The following is a 24,982-nucleotide window of genomic DNA, read 5'->3' on the forward strand; positions in this document are numbered from 1 at the left end:
TATAGATTTCTGTGTCATTAGAAACATCTAAATTCATAAGTTAGAAAGTAAGAGCATAGGTGCAAAGTTTTAGTTAGAATACTATTACAAGAACATAGTTGCATGGCATCTTAATTTTGTGTATATTAACTTCTAATGTGGAAAACAGTTTGCAAGGATATGAACTATAACATATTTGGTTATTTTGTAATGAGTTGTGCTAAAAAGTCTATGCAACTCTGATAAAACTCAGCCTAAAAGCATTTTGCACTCTGAAGGCGCAAGTAACTTTTAAGATATATCAATATTAAATAATAAATATTTTGTAATTAATGCATTTCTATATGTGCATTCTTAAAGCTAAGTCAAGATGAATTTCAACAACATATTCAGAGAAACTCATATCAAATATATTTTTTAAATATATAATCCCAAACTTCACTCATGTTAAAATTTTATTAACCATTACCAAAGAGAAACCAACCAATTACAAGAATGAGAGTTTTAACATTATGCTAGTCAGAGAATGATCTCTGAAATGAGTCATATTACTTCTCTATAGCCATGTAGCATTGCAATATCTAAATTATCCATGATCGCCTTGATGTGAATATTTTAACTAATGTTATGTACCAGACGGAGCCAATCCAAATCTCTCTTGTTTCGTACTCAAACCAGTTTCTTGCTTCTAATTGCAAGCCACAACTCGTGAGCCCATAATCTGCTTTAAGTTTCTAGGCAGTTACTACTCACCTAGCCCAACCGGTTTGTTTGAGCTCGGTAGGGCTGCAAGTAGACTTGTTCATGGGCCGGGTAGCCCGATGGCCCGGCCCGCACCCCGATCGGGCTTGGTCATGTAATTAGGCCAGCGGGCCTGACCTCGGGCCTAACACAATAAGCCCGACTGTGTTTCGGGCCGGGCTCGGGATTTGTCAAAAAAGCCCAGCCTGACTCAACATTATATATTTTATAAAATATATAATATGCATTTTATATATTATATGAAATATATAAATAATATAATATTTATTAAAATATATATTTATAATTTAATATATATATATATATTATTCTTTTCTTTATAATCTCTCTCTCTCTATTTAGCCGCTAACAATATGGTCTAAATTTCAGGCTCGGGCCCAGGCCCGGGCTTCAGGCTTTTTATGAGGGCCGGGCTTGGGCCCAAGTTGTAGGCCCGATGGTCGGGCCGGGATCAGGCTCGGGCCTTAGAAAATTCTATTAATACAGAGTGAAAGCCCGGCTCGAGCCTAGCCTGGCCTGGCCCATGAACATGTCTAGCTGCAAGTCTAATGGGTTGGGTTTGGTTTAATACCAACTCAGGCCGACCCATTTGGACCAAGTCCAAGGTCAATATTGTGTTTGGGCTCAGGATTGGGCCAGAATTGGGTTCGTTGATGAATCTTAAGCACAACTACTAGCAAGGACCCATGTGATGCACGGGAAAATCTGAAAGATTTAATAATTTTATTTACTATTAATTAATATTAAATTAATAATCAAAATTTGTTAATATAAAATACCCTTTTTAATATGAAATATTCTTAATTTTCAATAATTTTTTATTATTTTTAGTATTTTAATTATGTTTAGGGTTTTCAGAATTTTTTGGATTTTTAATTAATTGTTGGTATTTTTCACTATTATTAAATAATTTTTGCATATGAGTACCTTTTGAAATAAAATATTTTTAATAAAACAGGTTCTGCATTTTAAATTTTCATTAATTTTTATCATTTTTAATGAGTTCATTATGCATAATAAAGGTCTCAACTCATAAAAATTATTAATTAATTAGAAATTCATTAATACAAGGTTATCTAATAATATTATTAAAACTATCAATTAATATTTTATATTTAAAATTCTTATTTTTAATTAATTTTTTTATCTTTTTTATTATTACTCAGTAATTTTTGCAATAAAATACTATTAATAAAATGGCTTCTGCATTTTAAATTTTCATTAATTTTTATCATTTTTAATCTTGAGTTCATTTTGCACAATAAAGGTCTCAACTCATAAGTTATCTAATAATATTATTAAAACTATCAATTAATATTTTTATACTTAAATTTTTTATTTTTATTAACGTTTATTAAGTTTGATATTTACTAAGGTCTCAACCCATTTTATTAACAGTATTTTATGCACTAGTCCCTATAAAGAAAAATAACCAAAACATAATACAAATATCCATCAATTATTTTGAAGAGGAAAAAAGTGAAACCTTGCCAAACCAAGAACGAGCCTTAATGTGAAAACCATTTCAAGATAATACTTGTTCTCTAAAAAATAACCTGATTTATAAATAAAAACAATTTGTAAATAGAATTAAATTTCTGCATTTACTAATGCTTTTTCATTGAGCTATTGAAAGTATATGCCATCCCACCGGGGAGGTTTAAGAAACTCTCAAATAACCAAGGGAGGTTTGGCAACTGAAAAGGAAATAAGTATCATTGATATATCAAATTCTAATTATTGAACTCTAAATTCAATAACTGAAATATAAATGCCAACAATTACCTAGCTTATAAATCAAACTCCCATTATGCAATTTTAGAAACACCTAAAATATACAAATTAGAAGTAGAAAAAGAAATAACTTGGACCTCACCTTCAGGTTGAGAACAAAATCCATACACTTGTTATAAGTTGGACTCTTATCTACTCTTAAATCCAACATTACTGTTCTAACTACAAAGCCAAAACCCCTATGAAACTCTTAAATACTGTAACTTCATTCTACATCAACTTAGCAGCCTTCTTTGTAAGTACAAAAACCACTTGAACTTGCATCAATCCAACCATATTGTTCTCATCGATTGTCTTCCCCTCTGCTTAGCAAGTTGCATGTATGATTCCATACCGGAATTCACCATGGGAAGCCCACAAAGATATCATGTAAAATACAATAAATGAGAATAAAGGTAATAAAAAGGGGAAAAAAGTAACAACTAAAAAAGAACCCAAGTAGTTTGTATCTTGGAAAATCACATGAACTAAGTTCTTCATGAAAGTTGTGACATTGCTGAATTCTTTGTTATAGTGAAAACACTAACATATGAAACATGCTAATTTATATGATACATTGATCGCTTTCTCCAATATGCAAATCAGCAACAAACCTACAATATTATGTGATAATCTAGATCTAAAAAGGGAAGGAGATTGATTGCTCAAAACTATTTTTTTCCTTATTTAAGGCGGTAACTAGGGTGGGATCAAACTTGATAATCCACTTATTAATAGAATTCAAGAAAAAAAAATATCTAGAATTATAAGGTAAACATATGTGTTTATATGGCAGCCAAAAAACCAACACCAAACCATGCCATAAAAGACGTGAGATTTCCTATTTAAAAAACATTAATATAATTAACAAAAATGTTTTTTATTCATATAATTAACTATGAAATATGTTTACACATCCTCCAATAACCATGTTATAATGCCTATTTATAACCTCATATACCTACCAGAGAATGGTGAGTAAAAATATATGATGCAAGGCTTCAAGTCTACTATTTGCACTACAAAACCATGGTGGTTATGAATTTTTTCAAATATAAAATCCACTTATAGTGGTACCACTAACCCAAGTCTAAAAGAAAGGATAAAAAAAGAAAAAGAGAGAAATTTATATGGATGGCTCCTCATGGTGCGCGATCTGGATGCCCTTAGCTAGAGGGCAATTCGGATGTCAGTTTGCTTTGTTGGCCGGTCGAACTGCAAAAGAGGAAGGCTCAGAGGACCTAGAGTGGCTTATCCGGTGTGGGTGCTCCGATGCTTAAGTTAGTTCTCTGGTGTGCGATCTAAAAGCTTGTATGCTAGTAGGCTAGTGAGCAATAAATCGCATGTACCTTTAAACGTTGGGGTTGGTATCCATATATAGATGAGCTAATGTAGGTCTCACGAAACACCTCTGATATCTTTGGCCCACGCTACTAGGAATCCATTCTGCGCCAGGAGGTGAACTTCATGCTAGCTAATAAGGCTTATCGAGTCCGTCCGATCTGGGCGGGATGAGGATAAGGCTAGCAGATGTGCGACGTGATCCCAAAGAGGTTGAAGAGAATTGGTTTGCTTCTAGAAGTTGGCTAATGTTAGACAGTTATTCCCTTAGCTCCAATCAGATTGATCTATCTTTTGACATTTATTGTAAATGAATAAAGTACATAATTGATTCATGTAATTGTTGTGTGTTTCTGTGTAATACCCTTAAATTGGACACTTATGAGACTCGTGTTAGTTTAGAATCTTCACAACTGTTGGAATAGGGAGATTTATCTTGCCAAGGCTGACACTAATGTGCCGCCAAGTTGGTTGGGGTGGCTTGTCTCAACTGCTAGGGTGAAACCTGAGGTACATGTAGTGTAAGTTTTCTTGAAACCCTGAATCGGACCAAATTCCAGTATTGCCCTGGACCTTGGAGATAGAAGGGAAAAACTGGAATGTTACACTTGACCCCTAGACTCGATTATGGTACTGCACTAGGTGTCAGATTGGGCTGTCTTTGATATGCCAATCAGTGAGATCCTTAGAGGGGGTCAAAACTGGGTATGTTGGGACAATCTGAGAATTCACCTGAGTGGGTGATCATAGTGACAGGATCAGCCCCTTTATCGGACAAAGTGAATGATCGGGGAATGCACTATCTCTGATGGAATCCTAAACTGTCGGCAGTTGATTTCAAACGTTGAAATTTGTTATTGTAAAATATATTTATATAGAGATATACATATTTATATTATGGTTTCAAAATGTTTGCAAAAGGTTTTAATTCCCGGGATCCATGTGAGTAGAGAGTGCAGCATTGTACCTTGCAGCTGAGGGAGAGGTCATCTCTTGTCGGGCAATGTTTGATCATTATGGGCTGAGAGGTTAAGTGTAAAACCATTGAGGGTAATACCTGATGGGCTAATCTTGCATCTGCCCATAGTTCTTGGGTTTTCATAAGGTGGCTGAATCCAAGAACCATTTAGTGTAAATGTTGGGCCCATTAAGAGCCCATGGTGATGGACTCAGGGGTTCACTGTCTCCTATAGCGAATTCGGCCAAGCCTTGTAACAAAGGCTGGGCTGAACCCATGTAGCTGAACTGTAGATTGATGTAAGGGTCACACGCCATACAAAGAGAGCCAACTGGGCAACAGGCTAAGGAGTAAGTGAGCACATAAGCTTAATGGGCTTGAGGCCCAATTCGAACTGGGCTTAAGTTAGTTAATTAAAAGGAGGCAATATCTGATTTATAATCTGATTAAGATTAGCTGAATGGATAAGATAAGTCTTATCCATTTAAGAGTCCATATCCAAATATCAAATTTGGGTCAAGAAACTCTCTCCTAATTAGATTAGGAGGCTGATCCAAAGAAGACTATAAATAGGGGGCGAATTCCTCAGTTTTATACATAGTAATCTGCAGAGTTCTCTCTTGTTCTTGCCATCCCTACCCAGTTCGATCTCCACTTGTGGATCAGATCAAGAAAGGTTCTTAATATTGTTTCTTGGCTGAAGAAACAATCTAAAGTCGTCCTCACCAACCCTTGTTTCATTCTTGCTGAAGAGTCGTCCTGTTGATCCTGCTTCATCACACACTGTGTCATCTTCAATGGAGGCGGGTTTTGGTCTTCTGCTTGGGCGTGAACACCTTCATTAGGCGTTGTTGTTACTTTGTATCAGTTATATCCCTCTCCTCCCTTTTGGTTTAAGATCTAGTCCGGTTTTGGATTCAAGAACGAACCATGAAAATGTAGTTTTCTGAATTAGGGAATGCGATTCCCGGATGGGAGCGAAAGAAATTTTTGAAATTTTGCCCAACCTTCCTACAGGGCTCGGCCATCCATATGATGGATCTCCCATCCCTTCAATGGTATCAGAGCTAGGTTCAATTCTTGAACCGATTTGTGTAGTTTGTAGTTTCGTTGGGAAAAAGGTTCCTAGTTTTGGGCGAATGATCTAAAAATTAAATCTTTATTAATCTCTAATATATTTAGAGTTGTTCTATTTATATTTCTTAGATTTTGGGCCGTTCGTATGGTGGAGATTGAAATCTTTTATTGGTGCAATGAATCTGCGCAACTGCTGTATTCTATTCATTCTTGGTCTGTAAATATATTTTTTTATTTTTTACACAGAATGTATAGGATTTGATTTTGATGTAAATTAATAGAAAAATTAGGCTTTTTTTCTATTTTATTTCATTGGAAGAAGAAGCTAGTTCACATGGAGGAGAAGACATTTGCGCAGACGAGAAATCTGCGATCTACGATTTGCAAAAATCAAATCTGCAAGCAATGACTAATCTTTTTCTTGCAGGTTTGGATCCACACAAACAACCCACTGATATGTTTATTTGCTGATTATTGAGTGTCATTTATCAACCATGATTAATTTTCAGATAATCTTCTTGAATTGGATCTTGAATTAAACACCAAACCCTAAATCTATTCAACCCAGATTGGACCAAACTGGTTGAACTGAATCTATGGCTCAATATGGGTTGTTCACAGTCCTAAAATTCTATATATGGGCCGAGGGTTTAATGGCCAATTGCAAGATGCAATTCAGCCCACCTTTGTAAAACCCTATTTTAATTTGTTAACACTGCTTTAGCCAATTCAACCGAGCTACTCGTTGTTGGTAAGCCACAGTCCAAATGTAGGCCAGGTCGCGTACTTCTTCGATCAAGTCAAGGTTGGTCCACAACTCATCGTCATTGGCCTCCTCATCCTATTTCGATCAAGTCAAGGTTTGATGACAACCTCCGTACTATAGGTCAAATTGAATGGGGTCTCATCTGTCGCGGTCTTGATGGTAGTCCAGTAGGCCCATAGGACACTGGGCAACTCATCAACCCACAAACCCTTTACTCGTGCTAGCCAAGATTTTAGTCCACAAAGAATCACCCTGTTCATCACCTCAGCATGTCTATTTGCTAGTGGATGCACCACCTATGTGAAGTTTTATTGGATCCCCATCTTGGCACACCAATTTTGGAATTTAATGTCCTCGAATTGTTGCCCATTGTCGAAGATCAGCACCTTTGGCAGTCCAAATTTGTACACTATATTCCTCTGGAAAAAAGTTTTGTAAATTCTAGGTTGTGATAGTCACCAACTGCTCTGCCTCCACCCACTTCATAAAGTAACCTACTAGAACAACCAGGAACCTTCTCTACTCGATTGTAGGTGGGAATGGATCCAAGATGTCTATCCCCTATTGGGTGAAAGGTTACTAGCTGGTCAGATACTTCAGGTCGATTGTGGGCTCGTGAAGTATTTTAGTGTGCCTTTGGAAATTATCACACTTCCGGACGAGCTACAATGCATCCGATTTCATAGTAGGCCAGTAGTATCCTTACCTTAGTCTTTTTTGGGCAAGAGCCCTACTCCCCAAGTGTCCTCTACAAAGACCTTCATGGATCTCATGTAGCACTTGGCTCGCTTCTGAAGGTCGCAAGTAGTGCAAGTAGGGGAGTGTGAAGGATCTCCTATACAACTGCCTGTCAATGAGGACATACTGGGCTAACTGACGCTCTATCCGTCGAGACCAATTATGCTCTGCTGGTAGGGTCTTGTGGAGTAGATAGTCAACAAGAGGATTGATCTGGCTTGGTTTTTCTATCAATATGGGAAGGACCTCTTCTACCGCCCTCATGATGCTAGGTCGCGGCATGTCTTCAATGTACACCGTCCTCATGGTGATGTCACTAATGCTGACCAGCTTTGACAATGCATCAGCCTTAGCATTCTCCGATCTCGGTACTTTCTGGATGAACCAAGAGTGGAAGTCGTGCAGGAGTTTCCTCACTTTGGCCAGGTAGGCCATCATGGCGGGTTCCCGAGCCTCGTACACTCCATTCACCTGGTTCATGACCAGTTGAGAGTCACTGTATACCACGACATGCTTCACACTGACCTCCTTTGCCAACATCAACCTGGATATTAGTGCCTCGTACTCCACCTCATTGTTCGTTTCTTCAAATCCAAAACAAAGAGCGTACAACAACTTTACTTCGCCTGGCCCATACAGTATGAGTCTAGCTCCACTTTCTCACTGATTAGCCGAGCCATCCTCGTGGTGGATCCAGGGCTCCTCGTCCCAAGTTGGGATTCTCCCTACCTAGAATGGGTGCTGTGCTGGTCGAAGCCTCCGACATGCTGGTCGACTCAGCCACCTCAGGGGTCGGCATGCTGAACGTGCATTCGACAATGAAGTCTGCCAAGACTTGTGCTTTGATGGTTGGTCATGGCTCGAACCGGATGTTGTATTCACTTAGCTCAATGGCCCACTTCGTTATCCTTCCCGAGACCTTGGACTTCTGTAAGATGTGCCTCAGTGGTCTATCAGTTAGGGTGATGATGATATTGGCTTGGAATTAAGGGTGTAGCTTCCGAGTTGCAAAGATTAGGGCATAGGCCAGCTTTCAATGTCGAGGTACCTAGTCTCAGTTGCCTACAAAACTTATATAGTAGATGGGCCTTTGAACTTAGTCTACTTCTCTTATTAGTACCGAGCTGACCACCTCGTCACTTGTAGAGAGGTATAGTCTAAGCTCGTCTCCAGGTTCAGGTTGGGTTAAAACCAGTGGGGTACTTAAGTACTTTTTGAGCTCATCAAATGTGAATTGGCACTCTTTAGACCATTCAAAATCCTCGTTCTTTTTTATGGCCTTGAAGAAGGGTAAACACCGACCAACCGATTTAGGCATAAATTGGTTCAAGAAGGCAATTCGTTAGCCTTTGTACTTCTATTATGGTCTAGGGTGGTCTCATATCTAAGATTGCTTGTATTTTATTCAGGTTGGCTTCGATGCCACGCTGGTTCACTATGTAACCGAGGAACTTTCCCAACGTGAACCCGAAGGCACACTTGTTTGGGTTGATCTTCGTATTAAACTTTCTTAGAATTTGAAAAGCGTAACTAAGATCATCAATTAAAGAGGGGGAGAACTGGATCTTCAAGATCATGTCATCTACATAACCCTCCACTTTATTGCCTATCAAAGGCTCAAAAGTTTTATTTACATGTCTCAGGAAGGTCGCTCCAACGTTTTTCAGTCCAAAGGGCATGACTTTATAACAATATGACCCTAATTCTGTTACAAAAGCAGTCTTATCTTGGTCAGTTAGGTCCATCCGGATTTGATTATAACTGGAGTATGCATACATGAAGCTTAAAAACTCGTGCCCCGAGGTTACATCTACCAGGCAAACTATTCTTGGAAGAGGGAATTTGTCCTTTGGGTAGGCTCTATTGAGGTCGGTGTAATTGACACACATGCGCCATTTTCCATTGGCCTTCTTCACAAGGACTGGATTTGCTACCCAACTCAGGTACTGAACCTCCTTAACAAATTCTACTGCAAGGAGCTTCTCGACCTCCTCATCTACTACCCTCCACCGCTCTAGGGCAAGATTTCTTTTCCTTTGTTTGACTGGCTTGACTAAAGGTTCCACATTAAGCTTATGAGTTATTATACTAGGGTCAATACCGAACATCTCTGTTGTCGACCAAACAAAAACATCTAGATTATTTAATAAAAAACTTACCAATTGTGATCGAAGTGGTTCATTTAGGTGAGCGCCGATCTGGAGAGTCATTGTTGGATCAGTATATGAGACCGGGACCTAGAGCATATCCTCCACCTATGCAGCTTGCTCGTTGGTGTGTTTAGGGGGCGGCTCCAGCTCGACGTCATCTGCTAGCATTGATTAGACCTTTAACGTTGTGACGTAGCACTTCTGTGATTCCAGCTAGTCATCCCGTACTACCCCCACTCCACAACTGGTTGACACCATCGTACGTAGTGCATGTAGGATGGGTCGACCTAAAATAACATTGTGAGGGGACGGGGTGGCGACCACGAGGAAGGTGTGCTCAAATCAGACCATGTTGGGCTTCATTCCTGCTACCACTAGCACTATGACCCTACCGAGGGGCTTCACCACATCTCCATTGAAACCGACCAAGGGTGTATCTTCTGGCTGGAGATCTTACCGGTCTAACTTCATCTTGTCAAATGCCTCCAAGAAGATGATGTCTACGGAGCTGCCTGAATCTACCAGAATTCGTTTCACCTCGAAGTCATTGATGATCATCTTGACAACGAGGGCATCATTGTGCAGATACTGGACCCTGCAAGCATCGTCCTCGGTGAAGTAGATCACTTCCTCCACCCGAGGGTGCTTCAGCGGGTTCTTGTCCTCATGCTCAAGCTCTCAGACTGCTGCCTTGCCCATTGTTGTGCTACAACCTGCTACAATTGGTCCACCGGTAATCATATTGATTACCCCACAGATCTGCCTCTCCTTTGCTGGCAGATCTCAAGATGCCTAGTCGCGGTCATTCCGCTTACTTGACTCTGGTGCATCTTTTCGCAGCTCAGCAGGTCGATGATCTATTTCTTGATAAGCTTATATTTGCACATATTTTCATACCTCTAACTTGATGATTTTGGTAATAATGTTTTTGGAATTAACACGATATTGCACTAATTACGATGAAATTGTCTTGCAAGGTAATTTGGAGCTTAATTGTGAAATTTTAATGAAGAGTTGGATTTAATTGATCAAGATAATCATAGAGGAAGGACCATGCAGCAATGATGCTCCATGATGTAGCCATAAAGGAGAGAAACCATTGAAGTCGGATTTGATATGTATGCACAAAAATCGGGAATTGTCCTGTTTTGATATAGTTCTCGTATTTTGGGTATAGCTTTCTGCCTATAATTCGGATTAAGGTGATTCAAACGTCTAGTTAAAGCTAAGAGATAGGGCTACAACTCTTATGTTTATCGCTCACCCTAATTCCGCCGCCAACGAAGTGAAATTTGAGCTGCAAGTTTCGGGTCTGGTAGTTGGCAGTGAAGAAGAGATAGAAATTCAAGTGAGATAAAGACTAAGAGACATAATTTGTATTGAATTAGGAGACTGCATTGAGAAGCAATTGAGGGGAGGCTGCACTATAAAAATGACCATAGGCTCAAGGCAAAGGAACACATCCTTAAAGAGAATTTGGCAGAGAAGAAAAGATGAAACAGTCTCAGCACGCTAGAGAAGAAGAGAGGAAGCAGTTTCAGCAAGCTAGAGAAGGAGAGGAAGAATCTGAATCTAAGAGGGAGGAAGGCTTAGTTGCTACACTTATCTTCAATCTCCAAAGGCTAAAATTTTCTTGTTATTCTATTCATTATTTGAGATTTTTCTATATTTCTCCTTTAATTTCCGTGACACTACACAGGAAAAATGGCCTAAGTCGGCGGTCTTTCTGACCACCGCTATACTAATATCTAAGGCAAGGGTCTTTCTAAGACCACCGCCTCTATTGAATTTAAGAACAGGCATGAAGGTCTAAGAGAATAGATACAACACTTTTAAAAATAAACCTTTGAACTGGTCTAACAAAAGGGCGCGGGGAAGCCAAAAATACTTCTCCCGCGCACTCTCTACTTCCTGTTCGACGAGACAAAAGGTCTCCTTGCAGAGAACCGGATAATAGTTTTTTGAAAGAAGAAGAATATTGTAGAGGGAGAATCACTGAATCATTTCTCAAATAGAGATTGGGAAGGAAATCTAGGGTTATAAGTGTTATGCGACTCCAAATCCAGCATCAACTTTGCTTGAGAAGGCTGAAGATTTCTTTCAATTTGGAGATATCCAAGTCAACATCAACCCTTATTCGTTCGAGTAGGAGAAGAGAAGGTAATGCCATATCCTTCTGGGTTTAACATTTATACTTTTAAATCAAGAGGTTGAAGGGTATAAGGGAAGGGTTTTTGATGAAAAACCCTTTGGTCATCAAGTTAGTAACCTAATGAAAAACCCTTCGGAGCCCAGAGCATCATTCTTCCCGCCTTCTTCTCTTCGATCAGTATCTGTTTGTGGCCATGGAAAACCCTGACGAGGAGAGTTTTTCCTTAACCTATGCCCTCCTTCCCTTTAATGTGCCCACCTATTCAGCTTAACAAACCCTCTGCTTCTGTTTTGTTGCCCTAAATTTGTTCCAGTGGAGTTTCTAGTAGAAAAAACCTTCTCCATCGACGCGCTTCGTGTTCATATGGTTCTTCACTGTTTTCTCTAATTTTAGAAGTGAATTGTGGCTTCCCACGTAGGTTTTGTTCCTCCTCCTCCTGCACCCTCTAAGGGCAATGAGCCCAAGGCTGTGGAGAAAATTGATTACCTGAATCTTCCTTGCCCCATACTATACGAAGAAATCAATCGAGAAGCTCTAAGTGAGTCTTTTTCTTAGTATTCTATTTTTTTATGGTTTCTCACAGCCCTTTTTTTTAATGGTTTCATAGATTCTAGTTCATTTCCCCCCTTTAAATAATCTATTTGATCTTTGAGTGATTTCCTCTCTAGTGATTATGACATTATCTGCATTTATTTATTTCAATCATCTTTGTTTCAATTTAGTCTGATTTGAGATCAAATGGATGGTGAATAGGTGAAATGATGGAAAACATGGATCCATTACTCTAGGATGAAATAATGGATTATGAATTCATAGCTTTTTGTCAATGAAGTTTTTGTTTATGTTGTTTTTTTCTCATACCTGCTCATATTTTGCGTATGAGATTTCTGACGGTGTTGAAATTTTAGTGTTTTTTCTTGTGAATTTAATTTTTGACAATGTTATGAGCACTTTTGATATAATTATGATGCTTTGCAAATTAGTTGTAGATTGCAGATCCCCATTTAAAGGTACAAAAGCAAATATCACTTACATCGGAAATTAACACCATCTCCTAAACATATTCCGTCATTCATTTTTTTCGTTAGAACTATCTGGAATATCACACGAGAAAACTTAATTTGTGAAACTTAACTTAAGCTTTATGCTTTTTGCTTGATTTAATCTACTTAATGTGTGATAACATATGCATATGCAAATACTTTTTTTTAGTGAACATATATTCATATACACATGCTTATGTACGTAAACATAGACGGCATAAACAAAAGTTTATGCCATGTGTAGGCATAGACAATTTAGGTGATAATTTCTGATGAGACCTATAAATTGCAAACAACAATCAAATCATGAAAAAGTTCCTATTAGTTTCCCTTGTTTTGGGTGTTAGTGGGGAGTAGAAGTATTTAGCATGAACTGAAGAGTTTATTTAGGAGGATTTGTTTACAAAAATGATGAATTGGGTTTCTTCTTTAGGTGGAAAATCATATTTTGGCCATATTGGGGAGAACGCATTGCCATTCCAATATGTTTAGTAGAGAGACTGAGAGAGGACCTCTGCTTTGCTTGGGAACAGATTTTTTGACTAATTCATAGCAAATTTTTGTTCAACTCTGTATTTCTTTCTTTTAGTCATTTAGTACAATGTTTATAAATCTATAAGTGTTTGGAGGTGATGATTCTGATACTGAATCCCCTAGAGACAACCACACTTTGGGAACAAGTTTGAAGCAACATGGAGATTCTCAGAAGTCAATTAAAGATTCCAATAGTGAACATAATGAGCAGCAAGGAACATTGACAAATGGAAGTGAGAACCCAATGAATGAGATGGATGGTAGTAGAAATTTACCTGCCAATGAATCTCACCAATCAACGGGAGAGATTCTGTCTTCAATGGATCCGGGACTAGTCATCCTACACCTGGACCTGAATTATGTGTAGAAAAGCATGCAAGTAAACTAAATGACTCCAGCTTCAATGTCAAGCGCTTGACTTTCTGGGGAAGGAACACTATAAGATGTCCAACCCTGTTAACAGAGCAGAGGGAGTGCTGAAACCCAGAAGTTTAGGGGGTCTTTGTTGCAAAACAAAGCTTGGACGGCTAAGTGTCACCACCCCCTAAATCCTAAGTACAGGGTGGCAGTTTGTAATTTACCCTTTCTTTCTTTTGATGGATAATACATGATGAGCACTTGGCCATCTGAATGCTGTCAATATCTTATCACACCATTGACACTGATCTCTGCAAACCCTAATCAGCAATTGGCCTCTCTTTGTGGTTGCATTGTTGTTCTAACATTTTTACTTAGAATAGTTAGTGTAAATAAGAAGTTTTTTATACTTTCTAAAATATTAGTGTTCTCAATTCCTGCTTAAGTACTAGGATGTGAGATATTTCATTCTTAGAATTAAAGTTCTGGCATATTGTTCTTAATCCTTTTATTTTTCTTATAGACCAGGAAGAACACATCCATGAAGTCGATTGACTCTTCTGGTGAAGAAGAGTATGTTATCCCACCTTTAACAACTTAACATCTTTCTATTTACAGCTAAGAAAATTCTTACCTCTGCAATAATTCTTACCTTGGCTTGAAAATGAATGGCAACTTCTTGCTTATTTGGCTAGAAAGAGATAACCATTTCACAAAGTTTTGGAAGGTCCTGATCATGCATATGATAGTGCATTGAAACTTGAAGTTTTTTGTTTACTGTCTTGTATTCTCTCATGCTCATGGATTTGTATCACATGGTCATTCATTGAAGTGTTTCTGACTAGACTCGTGGCTCTTAATATCAAATGTGACAGTACTGAGAAAATGGTCACACCTTGTAGGAGTTATATGATGTACCAAGAAAAAAATGGTATTTTAAAAATTTAAAATCAATTCATATCCTTACATTTCCTATGAAACATTTTTGTTTCATTGGATTCTTATATGAACCATTATGCTTTCATTAAAACATTCTCTTTTCTTGTTTTATTTCATATTTGAGCAAGCTTACACAGAAAGCTACAAATTGGGTTTAAGGATGCACCTATTATATCCATTTCTCTATTACCATCAATGATCTTTTTACATTTTGGAAATTTACTTTGTCTACAATTATAGGTACCAGGCCAATCATGATAGGATCCATTCCACACATATATAGGGGGTATGTGTGTGTGTGTGTGTTTGTCATGCATATCATTCTGACTAACGTGGCATATATTGATATATATCATGGTCAGATCCATTATCTGATTCTTGTACATATATAATTGGGAATGAAACCTTTGAGCCAAACAAGAAAATAACACCTACATCACATCCCACATACGTTTTATTTTTATAATATATGAAATGAATTTCTGAATTTCTCAGAGAAATTCATGTATCCACTACATCTACACCTACACCACATCCCACAAGAGAATAGCACCTTTCAATACCATGTATCCACTGCTTAATCATTCTGAATGTCTCTGAGAATTAGAAGAAAAAAACTAATTATGTATGTGTGGGGACTAATTACATATGACAACAGCCTCGGCCATCACTCAAGTGTGTAGTGGGATTAATGTCTCTTCATACAATAGGTGAACTAATTAGTTGCAGCAATAAAGCAACTTCAAATGCTCTGCCACCTGTTCTCTAGAGATTGGTCAATTACCCATCCAGGCCATCTCTACTTCCAAAAGGATTATGGTGAAATAATATGTTAATGTTAACATTTGAGCAAGGTACCTTGGATGTTAAGATTTCTGGTAAGGGAAACAAGGAAATTGTCTGCTAACCTGAACTGCTTGTTTTTGGTGGAGCCCAGGATCAACAAATGCTTTGGCTTACAGTTTGGCTAAGGCTAGAGTAAATAGGGGCAATATGAATGTGGTAATCCAGGGCTAGATGGGACAATGAGATAACCAGTTTGAATCTTCCAATTTTCTTTTACAATCTCATTCTAGTGTACTGCATTCTTATCCAATTCCTTTAAATCTTATACATATCTGAATTCCATAATCCAAAACCACTAACACATTTTTTTTTTGTAGTTTGCTAAATTCCATAATCTTATGATGATGACTTAAAAGAAGGGTTATTAGGTGAAACTCCCCTTCTTTTTTGAAATTCTCTTGGTACAAGGACTATCTCAATGGAGGTGTGGATTTTAAAGGCAAAAGTTTGACATAGGGTTACTATCTCACTGGAGGTGTCCAAAAGTCAGGGTAAACCCAAGAGAAAGATAGAAAAGTGAAGAGTGATTTTAAATAATAACCCAAATAAGTAATACAATCTCTTTAATTAATCGAATTAGTTAATTGTTCAGGGTATCAGACTCCTAAGTTTGCATATTCTATATATTTGTGATGAGCATTAACTAATCATACACGTAATCTTGTTCTTTGTAGAGGTCAGATAGAGCTATTTGCTTATAGGTATTTACAATGTTTGAGCATAAAGCTTAGTGCATGATACAACCCAGAGGGAAAATATCTCTATTTTGTTGAGCATAAAACTTAACTTTATCATTCCCTAGGCTTTGTAGTAGAGGTTGTGGAACTAGGAAATTTAAATTATTCATTTGAAACATGAATATCCAATCGATCTTTAATCCTGAAAAATACTTTGATGATAATTATATTTAAGGAACTGTCATACAATCTGTCTTCATGCAGGAATTGTACTCAAAATTGAAGATTCTGAGAGAGATAAGGCATAATCAATTTATTTGGCTGGGCTTGATTAAAATATCCATCAATTCAATTTTTATTAAGTTCTTGGATTTGCATTAATTCTTTTAGTTTTTATTCATTCAATTGATTCACGAGTTCAACTTATGTTAGTTTAAAATTGATTTGGTACTGTGATCTAGTCTCTGTGGGATTAACACTTTTCTCATCATTATACGTACATTTGACTAAAGCACACTTGCTTGAATTAACTGTGCATAAATTACATTTGACTAAAGTACACTTGCCTGACTAAAGTACACTTTCCAGGGACTAGTTTATTTCATATCAAAACTACCTAAATTAGCCTTAGATTGAACTTCTATTTATTTTATTTTCAGATTTAAATTTTTTTTTCTATTTTAATTTCTGTTGGGTTCGGCTTTATAAAATTTTTTAGGAAATTTTTAATTTTTTTTCTTTACTTTGTAGGTTCTTAGTGCATGACACGCACTAGTGGTGGAGAATTAATACCCCTTGATCAAGAAATCGAAAGGACTTTGAAAAAGCAAATGAGGGAGAGAAAGAACAAAATAATCCAAGGACTTTGAGCTCCTACGCTATACCTACTCTGGATGGTACTACATCAAGCATTAGGAGGTCGAATGTGCAAGAAAACAATTTTGAGATCAAGCCTGCAATTATTCAAATGATCGAAATGAGTGTGCAATTTTCTAGCCCCAATGATGACCCTAACTCCAATATTGCTAATTTTATTGAAATATGTGACACTTTTAAGCATAATGGAGTTAGTGATGATGCCATTAGACTTAGGTTGTTTCCCTTCTCCTTAAGGGATAAAGCAAAAGATTGGCTTAATTCTCTTTCTGCATGTTCGATTACTACATGGGATGGCTTGGCACAAAAGTTTTTGTCTAAGTATTTTCCGCTTGCTAAAATGGCTAAATTAATGAATGACATAACAACTTTTTTCTCAATTTGATAATGAAACCTTATATGAGTCGTGGGAGAGATTTAAGGAACTGCTTAGGAAGTGTCCTCACCATGGTCTACCTGTTTGGATGCAAGTGAAAAACTTTTATAGTGGCATTAATCAATCTAATCGTTCAATGTTAGATGTAGCTGCAGGTGGTACCCTTATGACGAAAACTCCCGAAGAAGCATATGAACTTTTGGAGGAGATGGTGGCCAATAGCTATCAATGGGGCAATGAGAAAAAATAAAAAAAGGGAGTTGGAATTTATAATGTTGATTCTATCACTGCTTTATCAGCTCAACTTGCTGCATTAAATAAGAAATTGGAAAATTTGGGGGTTTTAGTTATGAGTGTTTCTTCTTTCCCTTTCTTTCATGTGAGGTTTGTAGGCAAGGGGGACATGCTAGTGTAGACTATCAAGTGGAAAATCCATTTTCTTCTTCCGAACAAGTTAATTTTGTTTCTCATGGTGGCAACATGTCCAATTTCAATCCCTACTCCAACAATTACAATCCAGGATGGAGAAGCCATCCAAATTTTTCTTGGAGTAATAACCAACAAAAAGCACCTCCCGGCTTTCAACAGCAACACTAACAAAATCCACAAGAGAAGAAGACAAATTTGGAGGATATGATGGCAAAATTTATCAATAGTACAGAGGCAAGACTTCAAGGGTTGGAAACTCAAATTGGACAACTTGCTCAAGCAATTTCGGCAAGGCCACAAGGAGGATTCCCTAGCAATACCGAGAAGAATCCCAGGGAACAAGTAAAAGCCATCATTCTGTGGTGTGTATTTATTACACTAGCAAGTGCACTAGCCGCATAAGTAATAGAGTGATGATTAGAGTATCGTTCCCACGAGGACTTATGTAGCAACTACTAGTAATATATCAACATACTCTTATCTGATTAGCCGAAATTTAAATCTAATTCAAATTTGAAATTTCCACTACAAAACTATCTCTAAAACATTGGATCAAACACATTGCAAGCGAATTGAGAAGACAAGCTAACTATACACAGAATTGACTTAGCAATTAGATCTATAGGTTATTCGATTAGATTAGGATTCAACCTTGGTTTGGTGAAACCCCAAGGCAATGAGCAGCCTCTCTCAAGTGCATGTTCATTCTATGTATGAGTGATGATTCTTTTATCTCTAACAAGAGTCTAATCCCCATGAATGCATTAAGATCTAAAATTATAGGGCATCATTTCAGATTCAATGATCACCAACCAAATTGTGCAAGTTATATCTAACATTCCACTCAATTCGATTCTTGATTAGCAGATCTGAAATCTTAGAGTCTTTCTCAAGCACTCTAGGATTTCCAAGGAATAATTCGGCCAAGCTGAATTAAAGCTACCTGAATTCTATCTCAAGTAATTTAGATATTACAATTTCATGATCTGAAATTATAGATCTGAGATTACAAAATAGCAATTCGGCTAGCAGTTCTACAATTGAATTTCTAATCAAGAAACATCAAATTTGAATCTAATCTATTCGAATAACCCTAGAGAACTAATTACAAATCTGAAATTACATGAGACATCATTCAATTACAACAAGAAAGATTGAATTAATAGAGAAAACATGAAAGCCCTAGCTGAATTCGATTACCACTTGTGTAGAAATCAAGGAAGAAGACAACCTAGATTGATCTCTTCCAATGGCTTCTTCTCCAAATTCGAATTCAGCTTCTTCTTCTCTTGAATAGTCTTGAATCTTCTCCTTTCTTCTCCTCTCTTGTGCCTATCTTTCTCTTCTCCCGAAAAGGTTTTTCACCCCTTTTCCCTTAGCTCTCTTCTCCTTTGATAGCCTTCTCTTCAGCCCCTTTCTCTCATCTAGAAAGTTCTCTCCTCTAGAAAGTTTGGCGTCTTTAGCCTCTTGAACCTTCTAGAAGTTGCTGCCCTTAGCTCTCTTGAACTTTCTAGAAGTTGCCGCCCCTAGCCTCTCTTGGCTGCACTTTGGGCTGCTCTTGAGCTATAATTGGGCCTCCTCTTTGCTGGGCCGAATAAGCTCCCTTGGAAGGCTACGGCTGTGCTCTCTCTTTAGGCTCTCCCAAAGAGTGTTGCATGGACTTTAAGGGTCGAATAGCCCTCCTTTAACCATTCGGCTTGGCCTTGCTCCCAGCTAGGCTGTATCACCTTCACTTTGGCCTCATTTAGCATGGTTTTATGCTTGTTTTCCCTAGACTTATCCCCTTTGACAATTTCCTGAAATCAAGCTCAATTGGGGTAAGAATTCACACAAATTAGCATCAAAACCATGCATAAACACCATAATTTATATGTAAATTGTGCACACATCAAAACACCCCCACACTTAAGCTTTTGCTTGTCCTCAAGCAAAGACATAACCCATAAACTGATCATCCCTCCCCCCCTCCCCTTATTACCATTTACCGGATGAATTTTTGGATGAGAATGCATTGAGTGATCAGGAAATTTGTAAGTATTCTGATTCATTCCTATGAACTACCATTTTTATCACAGACATAAGAGACAAGGAGGAGAGAATATGAAATTCTTCATGCTCTAACATTCACTTCCATTCAACATGCAAATCAACAACTTGACCTCTAAAATTAATCATTATTATGAGCTTGGTTTGTTCAACCACATTTTTGGTGTGAGTGCATTTTATGCTCCATCTCACATGGGGCATTTTCTCTCTTTTCTTTTGGTGTGAGTGCATTTTATTCTCCATCTCACATGGGGTATTTTCTTCTTTCTTCTTTTTCTTTTGGTGTGAGTGCATTTTATGCCCCATTTCACACTCTTTTTTTTTCTTTCTTTCTTTTTCAGTTATTGAACCTCGTGCATTAACAGTTCAGATGTGAACTAGCTCGAATGATCATTAATTATTCAATTAAGTCTATTCTACACATGAAGGTAGTTAGGGCCGGTCATGCTGAAAGTCATATTCAGCTTCCTTAACCTCATGAATTGTGATAAGTTTGGATCATTCATAAGAATAAACTTGGACACTTACCTCGATTTCCCTCGACTCAATGTATTCCTTCTTAGAATTCACCTAATAATCATCAATAATCTGGGGAAATTTCAGTCTATTCGGCCTGTCCATGCATGTATGTATGTATTGGGATGAGTGAGGTGCATGGCTACAGCCTAATTCCCCACACTTAAGATGAACATTGTCCTCAATGCTCCTAGTGTTAGGTAGTGAAAATGAATCCAGCAATGAGGGTAAGGGCATGAAGAGAAATATCAAGTAAGGAGAGGGGTTTAGAGGACTCTCCTGAGGATCATTCTGAATTCTACAATAGCTCCTTTGATGGGAAGCCTCTAGCTGCAGAGAATCACATAAAACTAGAGATAGAACAGTAGCTTTATTCAATTAACAACCTAAGAAATAAAAACTAAACTAAACTCAACTGATAAGACTAAGAAAAGAAGAAAACAAACAAAAAAGTTTATGACAGCTCTTCTAAAACTCGCCAGTCTAGTGAGATCATCGATCATCTAAGTACATAGTGGATGGAGTAGGCAACGTTCCTCCCACTATATATGGCTTGAGGCGCTGGCCATTCACCTTAAATGTGCCCTATGCCGGGTGGGTGACCTCTAGCATTCCATAGGGGAAAACCTGTGTGATGGTGAAAGGTCCAGACCATCTCGATTTCAACTTGCCCGGGAACAATCGGAGACGGGAATTATATAGCAACACTTGTTGGCCCACATGAAAATCACGTCTCAACAAGTTCCTATCATGCCATATTTTATTTCTCTCTTTGTAAACCTTGGCATTCTCATAGGTGGTAAGTCTGAACTCATCCAATTCATTCAGCTGCAGCTGCCTCTCTACTCATGTGGCATGTGAATCAAAATTTAAGAACATTAGTGCCCAATATGCCTTATGTTCCAATTCAACAGGTAAATGACATGCTTTTCCAAAAACTAACCTGTAGGGAGACATGCCGATGGGTGTTTTATATGCAGTTCTGTATGCCCATAATGCATCATCTAACCTGATTGCCCAGTCTTTCCTAGCAGAGTCTATGTCTTCTCCAAATTTCTTTTGACCTCCCTATTAGCTAATTCTACTTGGCCACTGGTTTGAGGGTGATATGTGGTAGCTAATTTGTGTGTAACACCGTATTTTCACATCAGCCGCTCAAACTGGGTGTTACAAAAATGGGTTCCCCTATCACTAATCATAACTCAGGGTGTGCCAAATCGGGTGAATAGATTTTTCAGGAAATGTACTACCCTCCTAGAGTCATTTGTGGGTAAATTCGTGGCTTCCACCCATTTAGATGCATAATCAACAACCACTAGGATGTACTTATTGCCAAAAGAAATCGGGAAGGGTCTCATGAAGTCTATACCCATACATCAAAAATTTCACAAATCAGAATATTAGTGAGGGGCATTTCATTCTTCTGGGAAATGTTACCTGCTCTCTGACATTGATCACATGTGGACACATGCCTATGAGCATCCTTGAACAAGGTAGGCCAATAAAAACTGGATTGCAAAACCTTGGCTACAGTGCGGTTGGCTCCGAAGTGGCCTCCCGCTTCTCTATCATGGCAGTACCAGAGCACCGACTCCATCTCCTCTTCGGGTACACACCTCCTTATGACTTGATCTACACATAGCTTGTACAGTAAGGGATCCTCCCACAAATAGTGTTTCACATTAGAGAAGAATTTCTTCTTCTCTTGATATGAAAGATGAGGAGGGATAACATGTGCAGCAAGGTAATTTGCAAAATCAGCATACCAAGGTGATGAATTTTCCTGAATGGAGTAGAGTTGTTCATCCGGAAACTCTTCTCGGATGGTGCTGATTGTCTTCTCCTCTAAATCCACATTATCTAAATGGGAAAGATGATCAGCAGCTAGGTTCTCGGTACCCTTCTTGTCTCGGATCTCAACATCAAATTCTTGCAACAAGAGGATCCACCTAATCAGCCCCGGTTTTGCATCCTTCTTGGCGAGTAGGTGCCTTAATTTCGAGTGATCTGTATACACAATAACTTTGGACAAGATTAGATACGAACGAAACTTATCAAAAGCAAAGATTACCGCTAGTAGTTCCTTTTTGGTTGTTGGCGTAATTTTGTTGAGCATCATTCAAGGTTCTGCTAGCATAGTAGATCAGCTGAAAGTGTTTGTTCAATCTTTGTCCTAACACAGCTTCTACGGCTGAATCACTCGCATCACACATCAACTCAAATGGAAGTGTCCAATCCGGTGCTATCATAATGGGTGCATTGATTAGCTTGTCCTTCAGGATGTTGAATGCTTGTAGGCATTCGACTGTGAACTCAAAGGCTACCTCCTTTTGAAGCAAAGTGGACAGTGGCTTGGCTATCTTGGAGAAGTCCTTGATAAATCTTCTGTAAAACCCGGCATGGCCCAAGAAGCTTCTCACAGCTCAAACTGATGTTGGTGGTGGCAATTTCTCAATTGTCTCCACCTTGGCTTTGTCAACCTCAATACTTCTCTGTGAAATCTTGTGCCCGAGCACTATGCCTTCTTGCACCATGAAATGACACTTCTCCCAATTCAGCACTAGATGTGTCTCTTTACACCGCCTAAGTACCTTCTCCAAATTGTTTAAACATGCATCAAATGAAGAGCCAAAGACTGAAAAATCATCCATAAAAATCTCCATGAACTTTTCAACCATACTAGAGAATATTGGCATCATACACCATTGAAAAGTTGCTGGAGCATTACACAATCCGAATGGCATTCTTCTATAGGCAAAGGTACCATAAGGGAAAGTGAAGGTGGTCTTCTCTTGGTCTTCCGGTGCAATTGGAATCTGATTGTAACCTGAATACCCATCCAAGAAACAGTAGTACTCATGCCCGGCCAACCTCTCTAACATTTGATCAATGAACGGGAGAGGGAAGTGATCCTTGCGTGTGGCTTCATTCAACTTTTTGTAGTCAATGCATACTCGCCACCCAGTGAAAGTTCTAGTCGGGATGAGTTCTTGGTACAACAGTTATGCCACCTTTCTTGGGTACTACTTGCACAGGGCTCACCCAAGGGCTGTCAGAGATAGGATAAATAATCCCAGCATCCAGGAGCTTAATGACTTCAGCCTTCACCACCTCTTTCATGTTCTGGTTCAGACGTCTTTGGGGCTGAACTGAGGGCTTGCTGCCAACTTCCATCAGAATTCTATGCGTGCATACTAATGGGTTGATGCCCTTGATGTTGGCTACCTTCCAAGCCAATGCTGTCTTGTGTTCCCGTAACACTCTCAATAGTTTTTCCTTTTGCAAAGGGCTCAATGCTTCTGATATGATTACCGGTAGAGTTGATGATGCCTCTAAGAAAACATACTCCAAATGTGGTGGAAGTTGCTTCAGCTCAAGGGGCAGGAGATTCATGGTTTGAAAGCTTGCTTGTTGGTAATGGCGGTCTGTCCAAGCTCTCCAACTTGAGAAATCCCTTCCCTTGGATTGGCATTCAGGTATGCTGCCATGCTTTGAATCTCCTCATTTTCATCTCTTGCATCTCCTCCCTCTTGTATGCAAAGGTCAAGGGGGTCGGCCAACCTGCTAACCTGAAAGCAATCATCAACCGCATAATCAATCATCAAATGTGGTGGAAGTTGCTTTAGCTCAAGGGGTGGGAGATTCGTGGTTTGAAAGCTTGCTTGTTGGTATTGGCGGTCTGTCCAAGCTCTCCAACTTGAGAAATCCCTTCCCTTGAAAATGAGGATTGGCATTCAGGTATGCTTCCATGCTTTGAATCTCCTCATTTTCATCTCTTGTAGCTCCTCCCTCTTGTATGCAAAGGTCAAGGGGGTCGGCCAACCTGCTAACCTGAAAGCAATCATCAACCACATAATCAATAACATCAACCATGTAACAAGAATCATCACTAGAAGATGCATGTTTCATAGCATAAGACATTTTAAAAATTATTTCCTCATCTTGAATCCTAAGGCTGAGTTGCCCTTGTTGGACATCAATCATTGCCTTCCCCGTAGCTAGGAAAGGTCTTCCTAGGATAAGAGGAACCTCAACATCCTCTTGCATGTCTAATACAATGAAATCAATTGGAAAGATGAACTTATCTACTTTAACAAGCACATCTTCTATGATTCCCCTTAGATGCTTTATGGATCTATCAGCTAGCTGCAATGCAACTCTAGTAGGTTGGGGTTCTCCCAACCCCAATTTCTTGAAAACCGAATATGGCATCAAGTTTATGCTAGCCCCTAAATCACATAATGCCTTTTCAATTTTTAAACTGCCTATTGTGCTAGGGATAGTGAAACTCCCTGGGTCTTTAAGCTTTTGGGGCAGCTTGTTGAGAAGGATTGTTGAGCATTCTTCATTTAGAGCAACCGTAGCCACATCTCCCAATTTCCTTTTGTTTGCCAATATCTCCTTCAAAATCTTTGCATAGTGTGGCATTTGGGCTAAAGCATCAGCAAAAGGAATATTAATATGTAAACTTTTAAACACTTCAAGGAACTTACCGAATTTCTCTTTCAATTTGTGTTTCTTCAGCCTATTGGGAAAGGGAACTTGCGGTTGGTGGTGTCTTTCTTGTTGCGGTTCAGATTGCTCCTCCTTCTTCATTCTGGTTTCAAGGTTTGCATCCGCCTTGTTTGTTAGATAGTTTTTGTATGC

General features: G+C 38.5%; 1 protein-coding gene and 1 non-coding gene across 2 annotated transcripts; both read right to left on the reverse strand.

The window, feature by feature from the left end:
* Positions 1 to 7,358: 7,358 nt before the first annotated feature.
* LOC148872199 (uncharacterized) lies at positions 7,359 to 23,728 on the reverse strand. Its single transcript, XM_088970100.1, has 4 exons — positions 23,378 to 23,728; positions 23,100 to 23,268; positions 21,773 to 22,342; positions 7,359 to 7,978 (listed from the first exon to the last, which is right to left on the reverse strand). The coding sequence occupies exons 1-4, from the start codon at positions 23,726 to 23,728 to the stop codon at positions 7,359 to 7,361; spliced, it is 1,710 nt and encodes a 569-aa protein (XP_088826226.1).
* LOC148872200 (small nucleolar RNA R71) lies at positions 17,315 to 17,422 on the reverse strand. The gene has a single exon (XR_016108573.1). It is a non-coding gene; the product is annotated as a small nucleolar RNA R71 (small nucleolar RNA).
* Positions 23,729 to 24,982: the final 1,254 nt, after the last annotated feature.

The sequence above is a fragment of the Nelumbo lutea genome, chromosome 2, assembly GCF_056320005.1.
Source record: "Nelumbo lutea isolate HS-2025 chromosome 2, American lotus-T2T, whole genome shotgun sequence".
Classification (NCBI taxonomy): Eukaryota; Viridiplantae; Streptophyta; class Magnoliopsida; order Proteales; family Nelumbonaceae; genus Nelumbo; species Nelumbo lutea.

What these genes read in the sequence shown, in the direction of transcription:
- LOC148872199 (XM_088970100.1), bottom strand. Translation starts at nt 23,728, where the DNA reads ATGAATCTCCTGCCCCTTGAGCTGAAGCAACTTCCACCACATTTGGAG. An exon ending in CACCTTCACTTTCCCTTATG is followed by an intron (nt 22,343 to 23,099) that starts GTACCTTTGCCT and finishes TTGTGTATACAG; the next exon opens with ATCACTCGAAATTAAGGCAC. An exon ending in TGATCAATGTCAGAGAGCAG is followed by an intron (nt 7,979 to 21,772) that starts GTAACATTTCCC and finishes TTGGATTTGAAG; the next exon opens with AAACGAACAATGAGGTGGAG.